The sequence below is a fragment of the Corticium candelabrum genome, chromosome 8, assembly GCF_963422355.1.
Source record: "Corticium candelabrum chromosome 8, ooCorCand1.1, whole genome shotgun sequence".
Classification (NCBI taxonomy): domain Eukaryota; kingdom Metazoa; phylum Porifera; class Homoscleromorpha; order Homosclerophorida; family Plakinidae; genus Corticium; species Corticium candelabrum.
In genome coordinates this window covers 3,905,924-3,926,780 of record NC_085092.1, presented here as the reverse complement: position 1 = coordinate 3,926,780, position 20,857 = coordinate 3,905,924, and the positions used below count along the sequence as shown (strand labels likewise).

The 20,857-nt window shown below is 42.3% G+C and overlaps 3 protein-coding genes across 3 annotated transcripts; 2 read left to right on the top strand and 1 right to left on the bottom strand.

Annotated features, from left to right (window-relative positions):
* The first annotated feature begins 2,737 nt into the window (after positions 1-2,737).
* On the top strand, positions 2,738-3,512 carry LOC134183815 (uncharacterized). Its single transcript, XM_062651388.1, has 3 exons — positions 2,738-2,956; positions 3,024-3,095; positions 3,317-3,512. Exons 1-3 carry the CDS (start codon positions 2,738-2,740, stop codon positions 3,341-3,343), a joined length of 318 nt encoding a protein of 105 aa, XP_062507372.1. The 3' UTR covers positions 3,344-3,512.
* On the top strand, positions 3,380-9,777 carry LOC134182886 (uncharacterized). Its single transcript, XM_062650327.1, has 8 exons — positions 3,380-3,442; positions 3,596-3,656; positions 3,845-4,046; positions 4,102-4,157; positions 4,226-4,333; positions 7,338-7,678; positions 8,730-9,494; positions 9,569-9,777. The coding sequence occupies exons 1-8, from the start codon at positions 3,380-3,382 to the stop codon at positions 9,644-9,646; spliced, it is 1,674 nt and encodes a 557-aa protein (XP_062506311.1). The 3' UTR covers positions 9,647-9,777.
* A 5,774-nt stretch (positions 9,778-15,551) lies between these two features.
* LOC134182884 (uncharacterized) lies at positions 15,552-20,321 on the bottom strand. Its single transcript, XM_062650326.1, has 5 exons — positions 20,298-20,321; positions 20,048-20,158; positions 19,961-19,985; positions 19,233-19,418; positions 15,552-17,862 (listed from the first exon to the last, which is right to left on the bottom strand). The coding sequence occupies exons 1-5, from the start codon at positions 20,319-20,321 to the stop codon at positions 15,566-15,568; spliced, it is 2,643 nt and encodes an 880-aa protein (XP_062506310.1). The 3' UTR covers positions 15,552-15,565.
* Positions 20,322-20,857: the final 536 nt, after the last annotated feature.

Sequence of the window (20,857 nt, the reverse complement as noted above, 5' to 3'; positions counted from 1 at the left end):
CCTTGGCTAGGCTTGAGGAGAGAGCATGGTGGCCTGGGTATACTACGGATGTGATGCACTGGGTTCGTTGTTGTGAGGTGTGTGCAAGGAGGAAAGGACCAGCTGTGAATCCGAGAGCGCCATTGATGAGTGTACCAATTGGATCACCCATGGAAGTGTTGGCAATGGATATCTTGCGTCCTCTTCCTGTTTCGAACAAGGGAAATAGATACTTGTTAGTGGTTTCTGATTACTATACAAAGTGGCCACAGGTTTTTCCTATACAATGAAGTAACATCAAGGATTGGGGTGCCACTTGTGTTGCATAGTGACCAGGGAAGGAATTAGAAGGTTCAGTGATGAGAGAGCTGTGCAGTTTGCTAGAGATGAAAAAGGCAAGAATAACATCATACCACCCTCAGTGTGATGGTTTGGTTGAGAGGTTAAACAGAACACTATTAGACCTCCTAGGGAAACATGTAGATGAGAATCAGAAGAATTGAGATGAGTGGATTGCGACGGTGTTGATGGTTCACAGATCAGCGAAACAGTCGTCAGCACAGGAGACACCGTTTAAACTAATGTTTAAAGGAAATGGACGACAACGCGGTTAGATTTTATCATGGAAGGAAAAGAGCAAGTGCCACAGTTAACGTCAGAATACGTTTCAGCTTTAAGTGAAGCACCGATGAAGAGCATAGAAAATGTTAGAGAATTTTTGGCAGAGGCACAGCAGAATCAAGCAAAGTCATATAACAAGGAAATTGAAGTAAGGCATGAATACCAACAAGGAGACTTGGTTTGGCTATATAGTCCAGCAGTAAAGAAAGGTCATATGACGAAGCTATCAAGTTCGTGGAAAGGGCCATACAGGGTACTGAGAAAGTAAGGAGATGTGAATTACTTGGTGAAAACTATCAGGAAAGGAGCTGCCATTTTGGTGCACTACAACAGACTGAAACCGTGTTATAGACATCCGGTGGAACAACAAGAAGAAGAATTACATAACTGACGTGCAAGGAAAAGAAAGGTCGATCTGAGATGAATGAAGCAATTGAAGATGAAGAATGTCTTCCGGCTCCAGCTGTTGAGATGCTTGGAGAGGAGACATCTCTGGTGATACTTCCACCAGAACTAGAGAACAGGGCGCAAGAGCTACAAGAGGAAGAACCAGACATACGCTTACCAGACCGTCCAGAAAGAAACCAGATTCCACCTGTGTGGCATAGAGGCTATGATATTAATTAATAATCGACTTATTGCGTTTAGTTTTGCGTTAATTGATTGTATCTTAGTAGTCTGTTTGAAACTAAGAGGGGAGGAATGTGGTATGTAACAGTAGCATGTAGATTAGTGGACGTGCACTTGCTATATAGACGTTTGCAATCGTAAATATAAAGAGTCGGTACTTGACCGTCAAGGACTGTCGTCGTTCCGTATCTAGGTGATCCTCGCCCGTGTTGTCTACTCGTGTAGTAGCGTTACGTATGTTTATGATATGAGTCGTTCAAGTCAACTACTACTGTCTGTTCTCCATAAGTGTGAGCTTTGAAATAATGAATATCTGCGCTGTTTTTTGGACATTCGCGCTGATCTCGGTATCGCTAAAAACCGCGAGGTCTGGCATTTCTGTTTATCAAATTATCTAAGCCTTTCCTACAAACAAAACATAAGGCTAATACTTGTGCATATCAAAGACAAACGGGTGGAGCAATGGTTATTATCCAATTATCTTGTAAGACCAACGGATCAGCAACTGGAACCACTCAAGATGATTGGTGTAACATGATCTAACTGGAACCTCTCTTAGTGCTCTAATGAGCACACCTTGTGTGGCCTCTATTTCATTACTCACTTCCAAGTTCACACTTACGAGGAATAGACAGTAGGCTAGGTTTGAATTTGATCTTCTTGCATTAGCACAGCTCGTAGTATCTGAAATCGGTCGCTAAGTTTGAGTATATCTGATCACTACAATTTGTAAGCTGCAGTCTATGCTCTAGCTCTAGCTGCTGCTTTCCTCTAGTATATATAGAATTACATTATGTGCCAACGCGACCGACCGGAAGGTGCGTCATTCTCTACACGTCCACCACGGAAGTAGACCTAGACGTCCGTCATGAAATTAAAGTTGCGTTTATTATTGAATTCGGCCTAGACGACGACCAAAACGACGTGGACGTTGTAGATGTAACTGCAGATGGCTATGATTCGGGACAAGAAGATGTGTACACACCAGATATGGGCCAGGAAGACTGACGCCTCAACAGCGCAGATGAAGTGGACCGACGACATCCAATAATATATCAAATCACGCAATGAATGTGTATAAAATTGAATAAATATGTATAAAATTGATACTAACACAATAATAGCCCATTAGTTACTTTCCTGAACTTTGATATGCCTACGCTGTCGCCGAATTTTGATACACATGGCGCGCGCCATGTTTGTCAAATTCGGCGACAGCTACTATGTCTTTCGGCGATAGCTGTCGCCGAATGACATAGTCGTCGCCGAATGTTGTCTAGTAGCTCGCCGAATGACATAGTCGTCGCGGAATGATGTCTAGTAGCTGTTGTCGAATGACGTTGTCGTCGCCGAATGATGTCTAGTAGCTGTCGCCGAAGGGCGTTATTTTGACACACATGGTGCGCCATAAGTATCGATTACAACAAATGGCACTACATAAATAAGCATTCTTTAGCTAATAAGAAAACATCATGCAGCGATCATCCCGAGTTTGCAGCAGTTACACATGTGCTTTTGTGCAGTCGCAGCTAGGGGAACAGAAATTACAGAAGGAAAGGAACGCAGAAACGCGCTTGTTGGGGTTAAGAGAATGGTTCGAGTAAAAGACGGGAGTGCGTCTTCTTGCCTTCTTGCTTGTTTCATTGTGGTCATCATTGTTGTCTTCAACTGTCTTCCTACCATCTTTTTTGCTCTCTATGCAAGAGACAATTCGAATGAATTAGAAGTACGACGTCGAATCAAGATAGGCTTGAGTGCTAATTTGATTTACCTGCATGAATATTCTCTTACAGAGTACTCACACGCACTCACAAGACAACATCTCTCTGGGATGCGACGAGCAGAGAGTGCAACAATTCAGTGAGGTAAGCTACGATTTCTTGTTGTCATCTGCTTGTCGAAGTTACCTTCCATGGATGAACAATTTGCAACTTACGAACCAGCGGAAGGATATTTTTAGTGGATTCATCGTTGTTGATGACGGCTGTGGATTGCAAAGGACAGAAACGGACTTGAAGCGTCTGCTTGCTCTAAAGAGTTTGATCACTAAAGACTGTTTCTCTTACGGTCTTCCTTTTATTTGCAGTTATTATTACAGACCGTTAGTAAATGATAGTTTGTGCAACAAGCATTGGCCAACAAAAGACGTATGTACGGCTGTCAAGACGGTGCACTGCCAATCGGAATGGAAAATCGTGAAAAGCATTACACAGTCACCTGACGTCTGTATTCCACTCTCTGATTGTACACAACTTCCAGCTCGACATCAAAATGAAACGAATAAAAAGGTAATTGTAGTTAATTAATTGCATTATTACACTACTTGGCCACATTATTTGTGTGATTTTGTGGATAATTGTGGCAGACCTTACAAGGTATGGTTCCCACATCTGTAGTCTCAGCAGGAGAAGATGATCGATACAAAGGTAAGCGTTTTGAGTGTAATAGCGTTTGAGTGAGTGTGAGTGCTTGAGTGCACGTTTGAGTGCGCGAGTGCTTGACCAGTTTTAGTGTATGTGCATGTTATCTGTCATGTGCATAATGATTATGTATCTGCACGTCTTTGCGATGTGCATGACTATTTAGTAACTATTGTTGTTTCAATTCTGAACAGCTAACGGTACATCGTCGTGCATACGACCACTTATTTCTTCAACCTCGAGCAACTCCCCATGCTCTCCTCCTTGTCCTATATCCGACTGGGTACTGAGAAAGGGAACTCTTTCTCTTATTGCTTCCGCAATCTACATCAGTTTAGTTGTAATATGCATATGTTCGTTCATTGTTTTCTATACTTGGGCAAAAGTGAAAGAATTGTAAGAAGTTCTAGAAATGCTTGGAGACTTTACTTCAGCTGTTTGTGTTTTTCAGGCGTCAGTTTCCGCACTCGATTACTTTGCTCACGACAGTTTTCTACCTGGTGACAGGTGCGGATTTATCATTACCGAGTTTGTTTAGATGAGTAACGTATAGTCAACGGTGCTTACATTGCTAGTGGTACATTTTGCTATTATATTTTTCGTGGGACGCCGTGGTACCTACTGCTCGCACAGCGACGCATTGGGCACGTGGGAGAATCCAAGTACTCTTTGTATCGTTCAAGGTAATATATGAGAAATAATTTACAAATTTAATATATCTAGTTAACTATGATAGCACAAAGGAGGCGTTCTAGGCTATAAGTATAGAACTGCATGAGTGTTGTGTGTAGTTGTTTGAAGAAATTTCTTCTCCTTTGTGTTTTTGATATCACTCGCCCCTATATAGTTACTTCGCCTTAGTTCAGGAGTTACAGTCGCTACAGCAAAGAAGAAGGACTAGCTGAAGAAGTGGAGTCACTGCGAGTTTCAGCACTGATCTACAGTATGGGATAAAAAAGCAGAGGACGAGTTGCAGTCCCTAAGCTTCACGGTTAAGGAGGCGACGAAATACGAGACAGTAACAGAGAAGATGGATATACTTACGTATATGCATGTTTGCATCAGTGGTGTAGCCAGAATTTCGAACCAAAGGGGTGGTCAACATAAATGATAATTTTAACTTGCCGTAAATTGTGGCTGGCATGTGAATAAAGTCAAGCTAATTCCAGTGCAGTACTGCATAACTGCCTTGGAGTACTGTCTGTCTATATAAGTCCTGCGTACTATAATTTTGACTTTGTAGTGACGACGTAACATTTTCTATCAGTCATCCAAGACAAAAATTACGGAGTGTTCGAGCACCCTGTGCACCTCTTCTGGGTATGCCACTGCAATTTGTATGTATGTCCACATTTCTTGGTGTCGTTAACCAAGTCACATTAACCTATACAGTCTAGGTACCATATTACCCAGCCTAGAAGGGCAGTGGCTCTTATTAAAACATTACGTACTACTTTATGTGCTATTGTACAGTGTGGTAGGGAATAGGGTAGAAGCCATGAAATTCCTGGAGGATTGCAGACAGAAGAAGACATCACTGCAGCCATATTTCTGATTTTGGTTTGTTTGCTTTCTCCACAAAATATATATTTTAGTAGCAAATGCTCTAGGAAATCAGTTAGCAATGCTGTAAAATCGGAACTTTAGCTATCAGTAATGTTTTCCTTTGTCTGTAAAAAGGAAAAAAAGAATTATTTTATGTCTGTCGGCGTTTTGGTGACCTACCTCTAGATGGAGGAACAACTGCGTCACGCCCAATGGAGCGTGTCAGCAGGGGTCACAGGCACGCCCTCTCTAGGTAAGGCTTATGTGTGGATCAACGTCTATAAGTAAGCGTATGCGTAAAAGTATGTCGTTGTACGCAACTGTATGATGTAATCTATTGGGCGTGTGTTTTGTCATTAACTGGACGCGTGCATGCGCTAGGGATATACTAATACTGCTCTACACCAACGTCTCGACAGTCGAATGTAGACGGGTCGGGGTCGATAGACGGATGTGAGCGGTATTATTAACTCCGCGTAGGCTACTGTGGCGATATCGGTTATGTGCACCTGCACCTGTCAGTCTACTCTCTGTTCTTTCGTATAGCAGTATGCGTACTCTATACCGTGTTTCTCGTAGACTAGAATGCAAATGAAGCTATTTGACACAAAGACTGCCTGTCCTTTCTCTGTCAGCTGTTTGGACATGTCTTGGCATATGGTGTCTAGTGACGTCCACGCGACTCTGTATTTCATAACTTACCTTATATGCATACTTGTAACCTAAGCTAGCAGCCGAGGGTTTAGCACGTAATGACGGAATCCAGTCGGGAGCCAAAGGACCCCCGGACCTTTCCTTCCCTAAACTCTGTCTAGTACTGTACGATCAACAAGTACATGTTCGAAAGTACTGGCTGTTGTCCTAGATACATGCATATGCTCGCTGGTATGTACCAAGATGGCATGGCGCGCATCGCGCATGCTCCACGTCGTTACGTAAGCGGCTAATTTCCGTCCTCGAAATAACAGCTACAAACCATCAGCTAGCTTCTGCCAAGAATGTAGCTGGACTAAAAGTTGGAGAGGCCAGCTACTTGGGTTTGACTTTTATGAGACCTTGCCTAGAATCTAAAAGACCACGCCTACTAACAATGTGGAGACCATGGCCTTCTCAGGTCCATGCTTAACGACGCCAACGCCACTGCAGAAGCAGAAGTGACAAATGTTTATAATCAAAATAGTGTTTGTGTATTTCTCATATAGTGACTGAAATCGAGATCATGCAATCACGTGCAGTTGAATGCGTTCATTGCTCAAGTATGTTTTTAACTGCTTTTAGTGGAATTTGGAGCGTGTCACTATTCTATATTGGCCCTCCCCTTTAATTAACTTAACTAAATTCTGGATCCTCTAGTGACTTTATTGCTTCTTCATTGTAATGGCATGATCGCCAACAGAATATAATTTATAGCCCAAAGAACATTTAAAGGTCACGCTACGTAGCATCGACAGTACAATACCGTCGTTACTTATTACCCAAGGCCCGGATATCCGGCTAAGGTTACAGTAGTCTGGTGCAACCGACCGTACGACCGTATTTATACTCGATTAGTTTAGATGCAAATGAAGTTATTCCGACCAATAGACGAGACGTGACGTCATTACCGACCAATAGACGAACGTGATGCAATCATAAGGCTTTACATCTTCTAGCTACGAGAATTAACGCCTAATCTACATTTGCAAGTGCATGTTTTTCCACCAAAAACCAGGCGTCCAGAGAGCAAAGGTGCAGGTAATATTCAGGCGCCATGCGGTACGTGTAACTGAAATGTACCTGATTTGTAACAATTGCTTGTTCCACAGTGTTTCTGCATACTTACACCCTTTGTTTACACGCTTACATTGGGAAACCTTAGCTGAGACCCGTCGCTAAAGCTCAATACCTCAGTATGCAAAACATTATCACGTGACGAGATATGATTACATACACCGGCCGAGGGTTTAGCACTGTAGAGTTTCTCTATTCATTAAGGGCAGGAGTAATATTAATGGAACAACATGATGCAACAATACCGTATACAACAAAATATCGTAGAAGTCTGATTTTACATGTACTTCACACAAATAATCAAATCATATTAGTATGTTAACTTTTATTACCTTGTTTCAATTTCTATATATATTTTTTCCGTTTTTGCAGGTGCAGTTTATCATTTCACGTTTCTGACGTCTTTCTTTTTGTTTACCACGTCCGTATCTAACTTCTATGTGGCTATATGTGACCTTAAGAAGCCCGGACAAAGAGGCATTTTGAGACGTCACTCGAAACTAGTTTTGTTTCTTGAGATCGTCTTTGCCTTGGGTGTTTCTGCAACAATCGTGTCCGCTATTCTCGGCACTGTCTCTTATCAAATCGACCCCATTCAATTCATATGTTTACCGACTGGAAATAGTCGGTTCTACTCGTACACAGTGCCAACTCAGGTTGCATCAGTGATTGCCTTTATCATGGCGATACTTATTATAAAGCGCATGAGACAGGTATATATGTAAAGAAACCACTGTCATGCATAGAACTCGTTATGTGTGCTTGCTCATGTACGTGGCAGTGGCGAATCTTATTCTAGAGGGTCGCACAACTGGGGGTGAGCGCCTTCCCCTTTCGACAGCGGAAGTACTGTACACGGAGAAGGCTTCAGAGGTATTTCAACCTGCGTATGCAGACGCAGTCATTGTATAAACCCTTAACCTTGTTCGTGTTTGCGAATGAGTAAGCGACCCAGGTCACCATTGGCAACTCTTTTTGTGCATGCCATGGAAGTTGTCACGCTATATGTGGTCTCCGTCTTAACTTGTCCGGTGGACAGGTCGTGGCTGCCATAAATGGTCCCCGACCAGTTCTGGTTGCCATATAGTTGGTCCGCTATAGCCATAAATGGTCCAAGACCTTACCCTACCCTAACCTTAGCTCTAACCCAAACCCTAACCCTGACTCTATACCCCTAACTCTAGCCCCGAACCAGTCATGGCTAGGACCAGTTGTCACGTGACGTTTTGCATTTATTGGATCATAATTGGTAACGTGATCTTGTTTCAAAGTATTGTATGATGTTATCAATACTTAGCAATTAAGTTAATTAATATATCTGCTTGAGTTTTGGTTTGTGACGTCACATTGCCAGTACCCTAAAGTGCGCCTATATACCCCTTTCAGAAAGACTGGATCCGCCACTGCAACGGCGCGTGTTTGTTTGTTTATTTGTTTGTTGTGTGCGTGCGTGTGTGCGTGTGTAGATGTGTTTAGTTGTGGGTGGATGCGGACTTTGTAAGTCAACAAATCCTGACAAGGATTACTAGTACAGCTATAGGCTGCTTCGGCTTTTAGCATGCAGATAGTCTTGTTCTCCTGTCGCGTCTAATGGTCAATTTGACTATCTGTTTTCTTGTCAGTTTACTTGGTCTGACATTTGCTCGTGTAGAGTGCTGTGCATGACCAGGTGTGCCTAGAATCTGAGTCTTGCTTATATTGCTCCTACATGTAACATGAAACAGCATAACGGACATGTGGTAATATTTTGTTTATGTTGTCTAGTCTTTTAAATTTCAAATCAAACAGAGAGCAATAAACCAAGAATTCAAAGTCGTAGGAGTCGTTATCACTCGCCATTTCTTGGTTCTAGTAACGGTGGCTCCACTTCTGTTTGTATTCGCATCTACTATGTTTGAGGTTTACAACTACTTTTGGTCCGAAAAAAATGACCAGGAACTTGCGAATTACATCTTGTGCCAAAACAGAAACAGCAGCAGTGACTGTATTTCGGAATTTGACGACTTGGGCGGGACACTATTGTATTGCACCTTTCCAGTGTCTTTGGCTATCTTTGGCGTATTGCTGACGATATATAGCCTCTTTCCTGGACCAGCCAGAAGGCTGTGGATCGAATACTTTCAAAAGTGTCGGCGCCTTGTGGCAGAAACGAAGAGTAACTGGCAGAAAGGAACGCATGAAAACAACGGTAGAAGTCGAGAACAGTCGGCGAAGAAGGACCACGAAGTCTCCGTTAAAGATTCTAATCCGAAACGAAAGTTCGACAGACGAGAGACAACTGTAAAAGTTAGTGATACTTTAGATGAAAAAGAAGACTTTAGCCTAAACGATGAAGAGAATATTGATTGTACGACAGAAGACAGTCAAAGGAGGTTTTCAAGGAGCGTCCATTCCAAGCATGCAGATGCTAATTACTGCCAAGAATACGACCCTGTCGAAGATGACAAAACTTGTGAAACGTGTGGCGTTTTCAAGCAACAGGATGACGACGAGGACAACGCTTACAAAGAAACAACTCCAAAGAGTAACGTAAGAATTAGTAACTAAAACCAGGAAAGGAAGTAATTATTAAATTAATATTAATTTTTGTCAAACTACTGTAGAAGAAAGGAAACACAGTCTCTGAAATCCTGATGGAAAAAGGGACAAATGAGTCTGAAGAGGATGGTGTTGTGGAGTAGATGCTGGTAATTAGCATAAACTAAGATGTGCACGTGGTTACAATATCTTTGTGACCGACGGCTGCTCGGAGCGTCAGTACTATTGCAACTAACCTAGACAGTATGTCAAAATATAATGAACTTACAATTTGTGCCAGCACTAGTGGCGAAACCAGGCGGGGGCCCAAGGTCCGGGCCTCTCTTTTTCTGAACTCTGTGTAGTATGATCTATAGTACACGTTCGAAGTATGCATGGGCCCAGGGGCGTAGCGTGACCTCTAGAAATGGGGAAGGCTAGACTTCACGCTACTACGAAACACGCCTAATTTTATTGGCGTTTAATTGATTAACTAATAATGTAAAAATTGCAGTGGAGGATCCAGACTAGAAAAGGTGGTGTCTATACTATATACTGACGGCTGTTTCGTTTTGTCCCTACTTGCCATCCAAAAATGGAGGTGCCTAGGCACCTCAGGCACCACCCTGGATCTGCCACTGCGTTTGCAATTATCCATATCATGCACACTACATATCTCTGGATACATGTACACTGTACCGACACCCACAGAGTCTCGCATAGCCAGACCCTTTCCGCCTCGTCATACACATGCAGTGTACTTCCAGGCGGTATGCACGTATGACGCGAAGGAAAGAGTCTGTCTACGCGAGACTAGATCCATAGTGTACCTAGAGTTACACTTGTAAGCGTCACTGGTAAGTTTTATTAATTAATTTTTCTATTTATACAAATTCATTTTACATGGACATTTGACTCATAAGTAGCCCGGTCTAGCCCATGCTACGTTACGCCCTGATGGGCCGCTGCATGTCCTAGAAACATAAGCTCGCTGTTTACGACGTGGCATGCATCGCGCATGCTTCACGGCGTTACGTAGTCTATGCGGCTAATTTCCGTCTTCAAACCGACAGTTACTAGCTAGCTAGAGCCGTAGACGCTGCACTTTCAAGTCTTGATTCTTTGTATGTTTAGAGACTTTTGCACGTAGAATAGCATGACAAAGCTAACATCTTTCAAATTATTTACCTTTGTACAGTCTACTACTAGTTGTACAGCTAGACAACTTCCAGGATCCACGAGTTGTGCATTAAACGCAATTTGGACAAACTCTCTATTGCACATCAAATATGTCAGAGATATCAAATAGCCAAATGCTACAAACAGATGTCACTGCATAGAAAATGGTAATTCGTCCTCGCCAAGTTGGCTAGTTGTACAGTGTACCGTGTACGCCTTTCTCTGTATATTTCAACTATAGTGAATACAGTGCGTTAAGAATGGCAATTAGCGTAACGCATTAATTGGAGCTCCAAAAACTATTGCGCGTGCTCTATGTTCTGCACATGGCTGGGCACTCTTTTTGCAGCGACTGCAAGGGTCAAACTAAAAATAACGTTCTAAAGAAGACAGTGCGGAAGTAAAACGGAAGAAAACCGATGGTATGAACCACAAAAATGGATGATGTCAATGATGACCTCAACGATGCTGAACATTGAAATGCCACAAGTTCAAGACTTTGATGATGACAGGGTTTCTAAACTTTTAGTATGAGAAGCCAAGAAGGATATGACACTGAACTCTTGAAGTCTGCATGGTTTGTAAACTTAGTCTTGCCAAAGTCACGTTGCTTTAAAAATGACATGTCAGATTAATTTGTACAAATGCTGCCTGTCTGTTCGTAAAAATAGTCAGTTAGCTTGCTAGCTGTTTAGTGTGTGCAATTTTTTATTGGCTCTGAAATAAAGTGCTTGGCTAAAAACGAACAAATTTCTCTAGCCAAGTGGCTACTAATTGAAATTTTCAGGGAAAACACTGGATCATGTATGTCCTAAACAAAATGTTTAACTGTATTATAGCCGTCGAGGTAACTGATCACTCAGCCAAAGAACTATATTATACCTCTTCCTTTCAGTATCTGTACATTTTAAGGGCACTAGCCGAGTGTTGTCATCAATATCATTACCATCTTAATCAATTAGAATAACTCTGAACATCTCTACAGTTATGCATAGCAGGCTCAGACTCTGACTCGTTTATAGTAGCAGTTATTTCTTGCTCCCTGTTTTTGCTTCTATATTATGCTGTGTCTAGGTAACGCTAGTAGGAACTACGATCCTGCTCCGAGTATGCCTCACAGCTACGGACGAAACCGCAGGCAGATACGAGACAGTAAGACGGACGACGGCATCCCAGCAACGAAGACAGAAGAGTCACTATGACAAACGGGTGCATATGTCCCCGTACAGAATTGGAGACAAAGTGTGGTTACACGTGCCACATGTCAAGCGGGGACAAACGACCAAGCTACCTAGACCGTGGCAAGGACCATACGCGGTAGTCAAGGTTTTGTCTGATGTGGCATATAGGATCCAGTCGGTAAGCGGAAGAAAATGGCAGGTCGTTTATTTTGACCGTCTAAAGTTATATTCAACACAAGCCACGAAAGACAAACAACACACCAACAGAGTTGTGCCCAGCGAGAAGTCGGAGTGTAACACCAAGAATGACCGACAGACGGCCGCAGACAATATTATTGACAAGGAACGTATAGTACCGATGCAACTGCACGCTGACGACCCTGGGGATATGTGGCCGTCTAATGAGAAAAGAAGGAGGAGATCAACATCAACCCCGCTCATCCAAAACAGACCACCATGAGAGATGGCTCCTCCTCTGACACACTCTTTGGAATCAGGGAAAGAGACTACGGAGACACCGGTTACCAGCAGACCGACGTCGAGTGACACCGACATTCCTGCCGCAACACCTCACGGACCGCTGACACCGAACACTGACTGCAGACCTTCAACGTCAACAAGGGAACAGGCAGATGTTCCTCAAAAACGCCGTCTACCATTCTGGGCAAAGACTATGACCTAGGGTGCATTTCTTTTGCCTCTTCTGCTCTTCTGGAATAGAGGTGTCAGAAGAGAACAGAAGAGGTAGACCATGCGCAGTCTGATCAGAAGAGCCAAGCCAAAGAAATGACAAGAAGAGGACCTAGAAGAGCTGAGCATGCGCATTAATAGTTTAGCAGTCCAGACGTACTCTAGTTGTGAAATTAATTGGCAAAATAAGGTTTTCACTAAAGAAATTGAATCTCTACTTGAAGAGGCGACTTCTAGAACCGTTGTCTCCGTTTCTGGTGCCTCAAAGGGGGTCTTTGGAGAACACACACTAGCAGCAGCTGTAGTTGTGGGACTTGGTATTGCTGGAAGACCACTTGGTTTCCAAAGCAATGGAAGCGAAGGACGCTCGTACGGCTCCATCGATACGCGCGTTTTAATGCGCATGTCTCACAAGTCACGAGACCTCTTCTCTTCTGCCTCTTCCGCCTTCGGCCAGAAGAGCCAGAAGAGGTCTCGTGACTCTTCTAACACTTTAGAAGATGAGGAAGAAGCAAAAGAAACGACCAGAAGAGGTCGCGTGACTCTTCTGGCCTCTTCCATGGCCAGAAGAGCAGAAGAGGCAAAAGAAATGCACCCCTACTTGTAAAGTAAACTCGAGACGAGTTACTACTTGGAAGGAGGCAGTGTAGCGAAAATAAAAATGTACTAATTAGTGATGTAGAGATACGCATGCGTAGCCAGTAGAGTTGTTAGAGTGTTCAGTGGCGGATCTAGGGTAGGGTTGTGGGGGTTGCAACCCCCCTTTTGTTGGCCTCGGAGTTAAAGCACAAGGTCTTGAAGCCGCATTGTGCTCATTTCCAGTATTTAATTAAAAATAACTAAGCAGCTTCTTGACGAATTAAGTGAGACATCTGGCAGCGAAACTCCAGACTCGTGACCAGGATATCTTTGTTGCGTAGGGAATGGTTCACTCAGTACGTAACTGAAAGAATGAAAGCAACAAGGCAGGATTTAAGCAACCTCTTTGACATCTGGTATCAAGACATTCTGCTACTCGCAGACAGGATTGGATCCGTTGAATCTGTTCTAAGAACAACGAACTTACAGCAAAACTGGATGCCATAGGTGTTGCCATTTACTTTAGCTAAGCTCTAGGAAGCCTGGGCCATTTGCACCTCTAACAATACAAATGCGTTGACTGAAGTAGGCGTGGTCTATCAAATTTGCAACCCCCTCTTTTCAAAAATCCTGGATCCGCGCCTGGTGTTCAGACCACCTCCTGGTTGTACCGTACATACTGTATTAGACCGTTACATTTGTTTATATATGTGTTTGTGTGTTTGTCTGTTTGTTTGTCTATCAGTCAGTCTGCCTGCATGTTCAAGTGTCAGTTTCAAATTTTGTGAAACATTTTCAACAAATTTTGAGTTGCCAATTGATGCCCATCAATCAGAGACTTGCACAAGATCCCAAAGATCAATAATTATTATTATTACTCGGGTAATCTGCACATTGTACGTAACTTCATACGTTCAATTCGACTGCGTACTGTCCAACAGCCCGGCATATGCCACTCTCAAGCTTCTCGACAAGAAAAAGCTAACGCTGAACAACATCGACGTGTTCGAATATCACGAAGCATTTGCAGTGAGCACTCACACAGATCTCTCACACGTGTCACACACTCACACTTTCACAACATATTTGTTTAAGTCCAGCTCTTAGCTAACATGAAGGCCATGGACTCCGACTGGTTTTGTCAGACTCAGTGTCACATGTCTAGAAAGAAGGTTAATATCAACTAATTTATTTTATATGAAATTACTATAATTAATGTTTAATTACAATTAATTAATATATTTTGTAATTATTTTATATTATTAATTGTTGTCTTCTATTGGGACTTAGCTTGGGTTGTTGCCTGTTGAAAAGATAAAAGATGAATCTCTGGGGCGGGTCTCTGTCTATTGGACATCCGTTCGGAGCCACTGGCGTTCGTCTGGTGACAACAGCAGCTCATCGACTACAAAAAAAGACGGCAAGTCAGCACTCGTCGCTGCTTGCATGTGCTGCTGGAGGACACGTAAGCATGTAAGAGATTTCACAGAGAGTCACGACTTCATTTTGTATGATGACTTCCTTGCAGGACACGCCATGTTGGTTGAACGTTATTGATGATGAACTTTAGAGTCTAACTTTTTGTGCACTTTATGTTTGATGTTGTTTTTAAGTATGTTTGGTTTGTGCTATATTACGGATGTTTGTCTCACTGGTGGCCTCTGTAGATTTGTAAATTCTGGTTGTAAACATATTCGAATCAGTGATTTACACAGACACATGCAGTGATATCATATACACATCATTCAAACAATCAATTGTATTTCACAAAAAATGCAACAAAAAAAATTGTCTATTAATATTTTCTCTTGATAAATATAAATGTTCATATACCATAGTGACATCAACAATACTACTGCAGTAGTGTTCACTTCCATCATTGCCTCCTGTTGCTACTCGCCTACCTTTCTCTCTCTAAATAATGACAGCAAAGTTTGTCAAAGTCAAGCCACTCGTTCACGTTCACGTAAAATTTCACCTTTCTTCAATTCGTCTTCAACTTGTTTGCCAATTGGTGTGGACATGAAATAACATGCCCTCAACAAGTCCTCTGCTGTTTTCACTTTTCCATCTTTCACCCTTTTTGCCTCAATGATAGCTAACAACTTGCCAGCGGAAGGAGATATTACATGAGTTTTATCTATGATCTCATTGCCATTTAGTCCCAATTTGAGTCCAATCTCGTACCAATGGTTACAGCCGTATTTAACAACAGCATCTCTCACTGTATCAAAATCAGGTGAGTGTCCTACACAAAAACACATTACCTTAATTGTATAACCGCACATCCAATCAGCATCACATAAGTAAGAGATATTTGTATACACAATTACTTCTTAACTAAACAATGACACAAACGAGATCTCACACAACAAAACACAACAGCAAAACTACTCACTTGTCTGTGGCACGTCTTGTTGTCTTGCATCACGTCCAATTGCACCATCTGTAACATCACATCAGCAATATAATACCATCAATGATCACGAAATAATCACACTTACCCGAGATTTTCCCTGCATCATTAAACCAAAGATCCAAGGTAGGAAACTGCTTTTGTGGCACGCGCTCATTCTTCCGGTTTACTAAACTTCTTTGTTGTGGATATTCATCAATGCACACCAGACAATCGTCATCTATTAAATCAGCTACTTCGGCTTCAGTTGGTGGAGGCTTAACACAAACAGTAAATTTGATGCCATCCAATCCTCTTTGCTTGACCTCATTTAGCTGACGAATAAGAAACCGACGAGTAATGCTACATTGTTGTTTCAACTCATTCATAGAAATTTCATCATCTGGACAGTAGACAGTAGCAATAATGTAACGCAGTTTATGATAAACCAGTTCCAGATCGAGCTCAAGATCATCATTCACATGGAAGACAGCATATCTTCTTTTCAGCATGGGACGAGGATGGGCATATTCACTGGCACAACGAGACACCAGGCGAAAGTAGATCGGCTCGGGAGTCGCATCAAATCCCTCGGGACAAAAGATGAGAGATGGAGGAAACCGAGTAGAACTGACATTCTGTTGCCATACCATCTGCCTCTCATATATTTGTGCCAATAAGCAGGGAATAAAAAATGACTGCCCAACTGCCAAGACAGACTTTGGCATCTCTGGTGACGTATTCATAGGACAGATGATGTCGAAGAGGTGCATTACTTGAAGGATGGCCACAAACTGATTCTCGTTGACCCCATCTTTCCCTAGCAAATACTGAGCCAAACGCCAAGACATCAATCCTTCCTTCTCCACTTTGTCGATATCCTCCCACAAATATGGAGGAATGTTTTTCTTATCAAAGATGGTCACAAACACAGTGAGGACATTGATCAGCCATTGTAGATCAGTAAAAACCTTTCTTTCTAACTCACTTACATTCGAATAGAATGCAATCGTGCTCAAGCTTGACAAATATTTCAGTGCCGATTGACATTCTCCAACTGTTACAATATCACAGAATTTTCGAGCCAACTCGCACACTTCATTGATGTCGAGTATTTTGCCTTCGTTGCCTGCTAGTTCAGACACCCTGCCCAACAATTTATCGAGAACTGCCCACGGCAAAGGAATAGCCTGTCGTTGACTCCACAGTGACCGTACCATTGCTACAAATATCTCCTTCACCTTCATCACCACCGGATCAGGATTCTTGGTGCCAGATCGTGTGTTGTCAACACGAAAAGTCAGTTTATTCGGATTTTCCTCTGCCAACACCATGTGCTCACCAAACTTGTTCTTCTGTACCACATCTTGCAGTATTTCTTCTTGTTCTTCTAGAAATTTTGGATCCATGTTCTTTGTTTCGTCTTCTCGCGTGGACACTGCAAATGTGACTGGTGCTCGCTTGACATAGTCCTGACCGAGAAAAGGACCATCACTCACTGATGGATGAGCCATCTTGATGCAATTCATGTGGTAAGCCAACAGCTCACGTCTCGTCTTAGGACCAAACCGTTCCAACACCAACTGCTCACTTCCTTGTTTTGGTCGAAACAAACATTGAGGTATGGGATCTGCAAGACTCTTTGTTCCATCCATCACTATCATGTAAGCGGTTGCACTGTAGTCACTGCTGTCTGCCATCAGTGCTGCGTGCGTCATCAGAAACCGCTCTTGACCGCCGCGATCACACAATGTGATCAACATCATCATTTCACTTTTCTCTAATTCAGCCTTGTCGCGACGCAGTAGATCTGCAAATGCTGCTTGTACTTCAGTTAGCTCTGTGGAGAACAGAAAATCGTGTAGCGACTTCTTCAATACTGTGATGCTGCCTTCTCGTCTGGTTGTCTGTCTTTCTGTTGCTAAAGCTACAGTGTTGCTACTACTCGACGGCTGTTGTTCGGCTAGTTGACTTGTCTGCTCGATGACAGAATCTCCCTCGTCGTCTTGTGTTACTTCTTCTCTACTGTCTGCTGCCCCTTCTCGGCGCTTTTCAACATACTCATGATAGCCTCTGACCAAAACTTGATCAATGATCTGTTCTTTGTCTTCTGGTTTCAGTTCCTTCCAGTTTGTGTATGAACCTCCTCCAATTCTCATCACTTTCACGTGTGCTCCTCTCGTGCTCTCCCTTTTATCAATAAACGGCTCGTCCAAATAAGAATCTCCAAGAGAAGACTTGCCGGCATCTTCTTCACCAAACATATCAATGTTTCCTCGTAGTATTGGTAACTCTCCCTTTTTCAAAGCATTTTCATAATCATATTTCACAGATGAACCCAGACGATCAATAGCACCTACGAAAAAGTGATGACAACAGTTAATTACAATAGTAAATACACAACAGCCATAACATACACACATGCATCAATTAGATTCCAATAGATAACTAAAAGCCACTTAGTATCACTAAAATGTGCAACTATACAGTTGAATGTGATTCGAATAAATGCAAAACAAAACATTGAAATAGCATGCCAGCATTCCATAACTACCTGGAAATTCCAAAACAGTGCCCAGGGCAGCAATACGGAAAATGGGATTTTCATGGAAGAATATCCGTTCTCAATAAGCGTCCGAGTGGTTCGTAGGAAACTCTGGAAATTGGCAGATTGACTTGAGTACCACAGAGTAGACAAGTGTGAGGTCCATCTTGCAATGTCCTGCATACTTAGTCTTTTAAAGGAGCACTGTCCATATTTATGGGCATGCTTGCTGCCACGCCCAAGCCTTGCACCTGTAGAGTTACATCACTCTGTTCACGCAGTTTAGATTAGCTAACATACTTTCCTAGCTTCACCTGAATGATGAATCAAGTTTAGTTTTTGTATGGACAGACTAGGACAGCCACCAGGTGATTAGGCCTCAATGATGATGACGGCAGCACAACAGTCAAGGTGACTACATCTGATCATGTCTATGTCTAGACATGTCCTAGGACACTGGTGAATAGATTGAGGCTAAAATGATTACCTAGAAACGTGATTCAACATGAAGCGATCACCAAGCTGTAACTCTACATTTCAGGGGCGTAGCGTCCAGTCCGACCGGTCCGGCCATGGCCGGACCGGTTTTTGAAATATGCACTTTCGCCAGACGCTCAATGACATCAACTTCCGTTTTAAGGGTATAGCCGATTAAATAAGTAATATATTTCTGCTCATGCAGTACTTTGTGCGTCGGCCTTGCGTTCTCCAGACGTCAGTTGAAGGTACTGTACAGGCTCGGAGACCCAGCCGATTAAGGTTATGAGCAGCAATAAGTATCAGTTTTAGAATTAGACATGGCTGTCATTATAGTTCTCGTTAATTAAAGTTGTCCCGCCCATCTACTAGCGTGCGCTACATTGTCCAGCCCACTAGCGCGCGCTAGGCCGGACCGGTTTTCATTTACTTCCTACGCCCCTGCATTTGCATGTCTTTTCGTGTCAATCAGCCTTCTGAGAGTCTCTTCGATTATTAGATGCGCTTCTTGGTTTTTATGGCACGAAACGTCCTCCAGATACTCTCCGTGCACCATGTCGGCTTTGCCCTATCTTGCACGGTTTCCTAGAACTTGCATACTCAAACTAAGCCTACCTATAATTATCGCCTACCTAATTTACACTTTGCTTACTCTTGCTTTACAGCTACCTAACCTAAACTTTTACTAAAACTTCTATATTTACTAAACTTGAAAAATCTTTTCAAGTGAGTGCGACATTCTGGAGTCCGAGGGCAATCTCGACAGTGCTCCTTTAAAGTGTGACCAGACCTTACGGCTTTCCTACACTTCTTGTCAGGCGTTTCTTTAGAGGTTCCATCGTTAATCCACAGTGTAAGAGCGGTGTCTGGTTGCCAAACCTGTACGTGCACTATAGTATAGTAACGTATGTTACTAATACAACCTCGGAATATCTACCAACTTTGGGTACTGATGTTGAATCGCACCAAAAATCTAGATTGTCATTAGTGGCCATGGGCTGTTCCTATGTAACTGCTCAACCATATCAAGCTTTACTCACTGACCGAAACAGCATCAACACATTATAATATCGCAATAGACGAAAACTATTGTAAACAATGATAACACGAAGTATTAACTTTCTGTACAAGAAAAGCCTATACAACATTCCTATTTTAATTTAGGCATCACATAAATCAATCAATAAACACTAATTTCTGATCAGTTGGATGGCTCTGTTGTGAGTTGCAAATATGATTAAATAAATAGTGACAATCTGCCAGAAGAATATTAAGTGAGATGAACTTGTGTGATAATGAAAATAATCACCTCTTCTAACATTAGTATGCTGTTACTTCAAGGGATAGGAAAAATCATTATACATGACAAAAGGTTTACATATACAGTGTTGTCTATTGTGTGACATCGTTATAATGAACTTGATTGTCTTACTGGGAAGTTGAACTGCAACAGTACTCTAACATCACACATAAACAAGTTAATACACAAAACTTACATTATACAACAATCAGATCACACTTTCTTGATCAATTCCTTCAGATAGAAAACTATGGCAGAACGAGTTTCTTTGTCTCTGCTATAATCTGACTGCAACTCTTCTTCTCCTACTTGCACTGCAGTTTTGCCATTCTGTCCAATAAAAGCAGTGTTTGTTATTGGTGCAATAAATGTCAACACCTCATACCTTACTAGTATATATACATAGTGCTCATTAAACAACATAAATTATTTACAGATTTAAAGTTTCAGTTGACATGTTCGACTTTACTTTGACATCTTGTGTTCTACCCATTATATAAGCCATATTCACACACACGCACGCACAGACTGAAACATGCACTGTCACCATACAGTACACACGCACACACGCGCAATGACGTCAGGTACGCACACAACCCGTTGGCATTTTTCTCAGAGATTCGCGAACGCTCTCTTCGATTCTTATACGCTTTACGCACAGGACGAGGCGGTAAGGTGCTGCCGACCGTGAAGATGTCGTAGCTAGCGCAAGCTGATCTTGAGCATGAGAGAAAAGCCGCCGCTGTGGGCCAATGGATGTCGAATTATGACGTCAGAAGGCTGGCAAGTTGTTTTATGGTGTTGTGAAGAAAGACCACTTTTTGTAGTTTTTTGTGTTTACTGATGTTTGTGCGCTAATCGAGATTAAATAGTAAAAAACAATACTATATTACTAATTGCCTATTTTAATTAATTATTAGCAGACTGGATGTCTGTGGCAAGTAGCAGATGGAGACTATCTTACACTATTGAAAACCGGTTTGGATGTGGCTGCATTTGTCAAACTAGTTTTATAGTTTTGGTAACTTT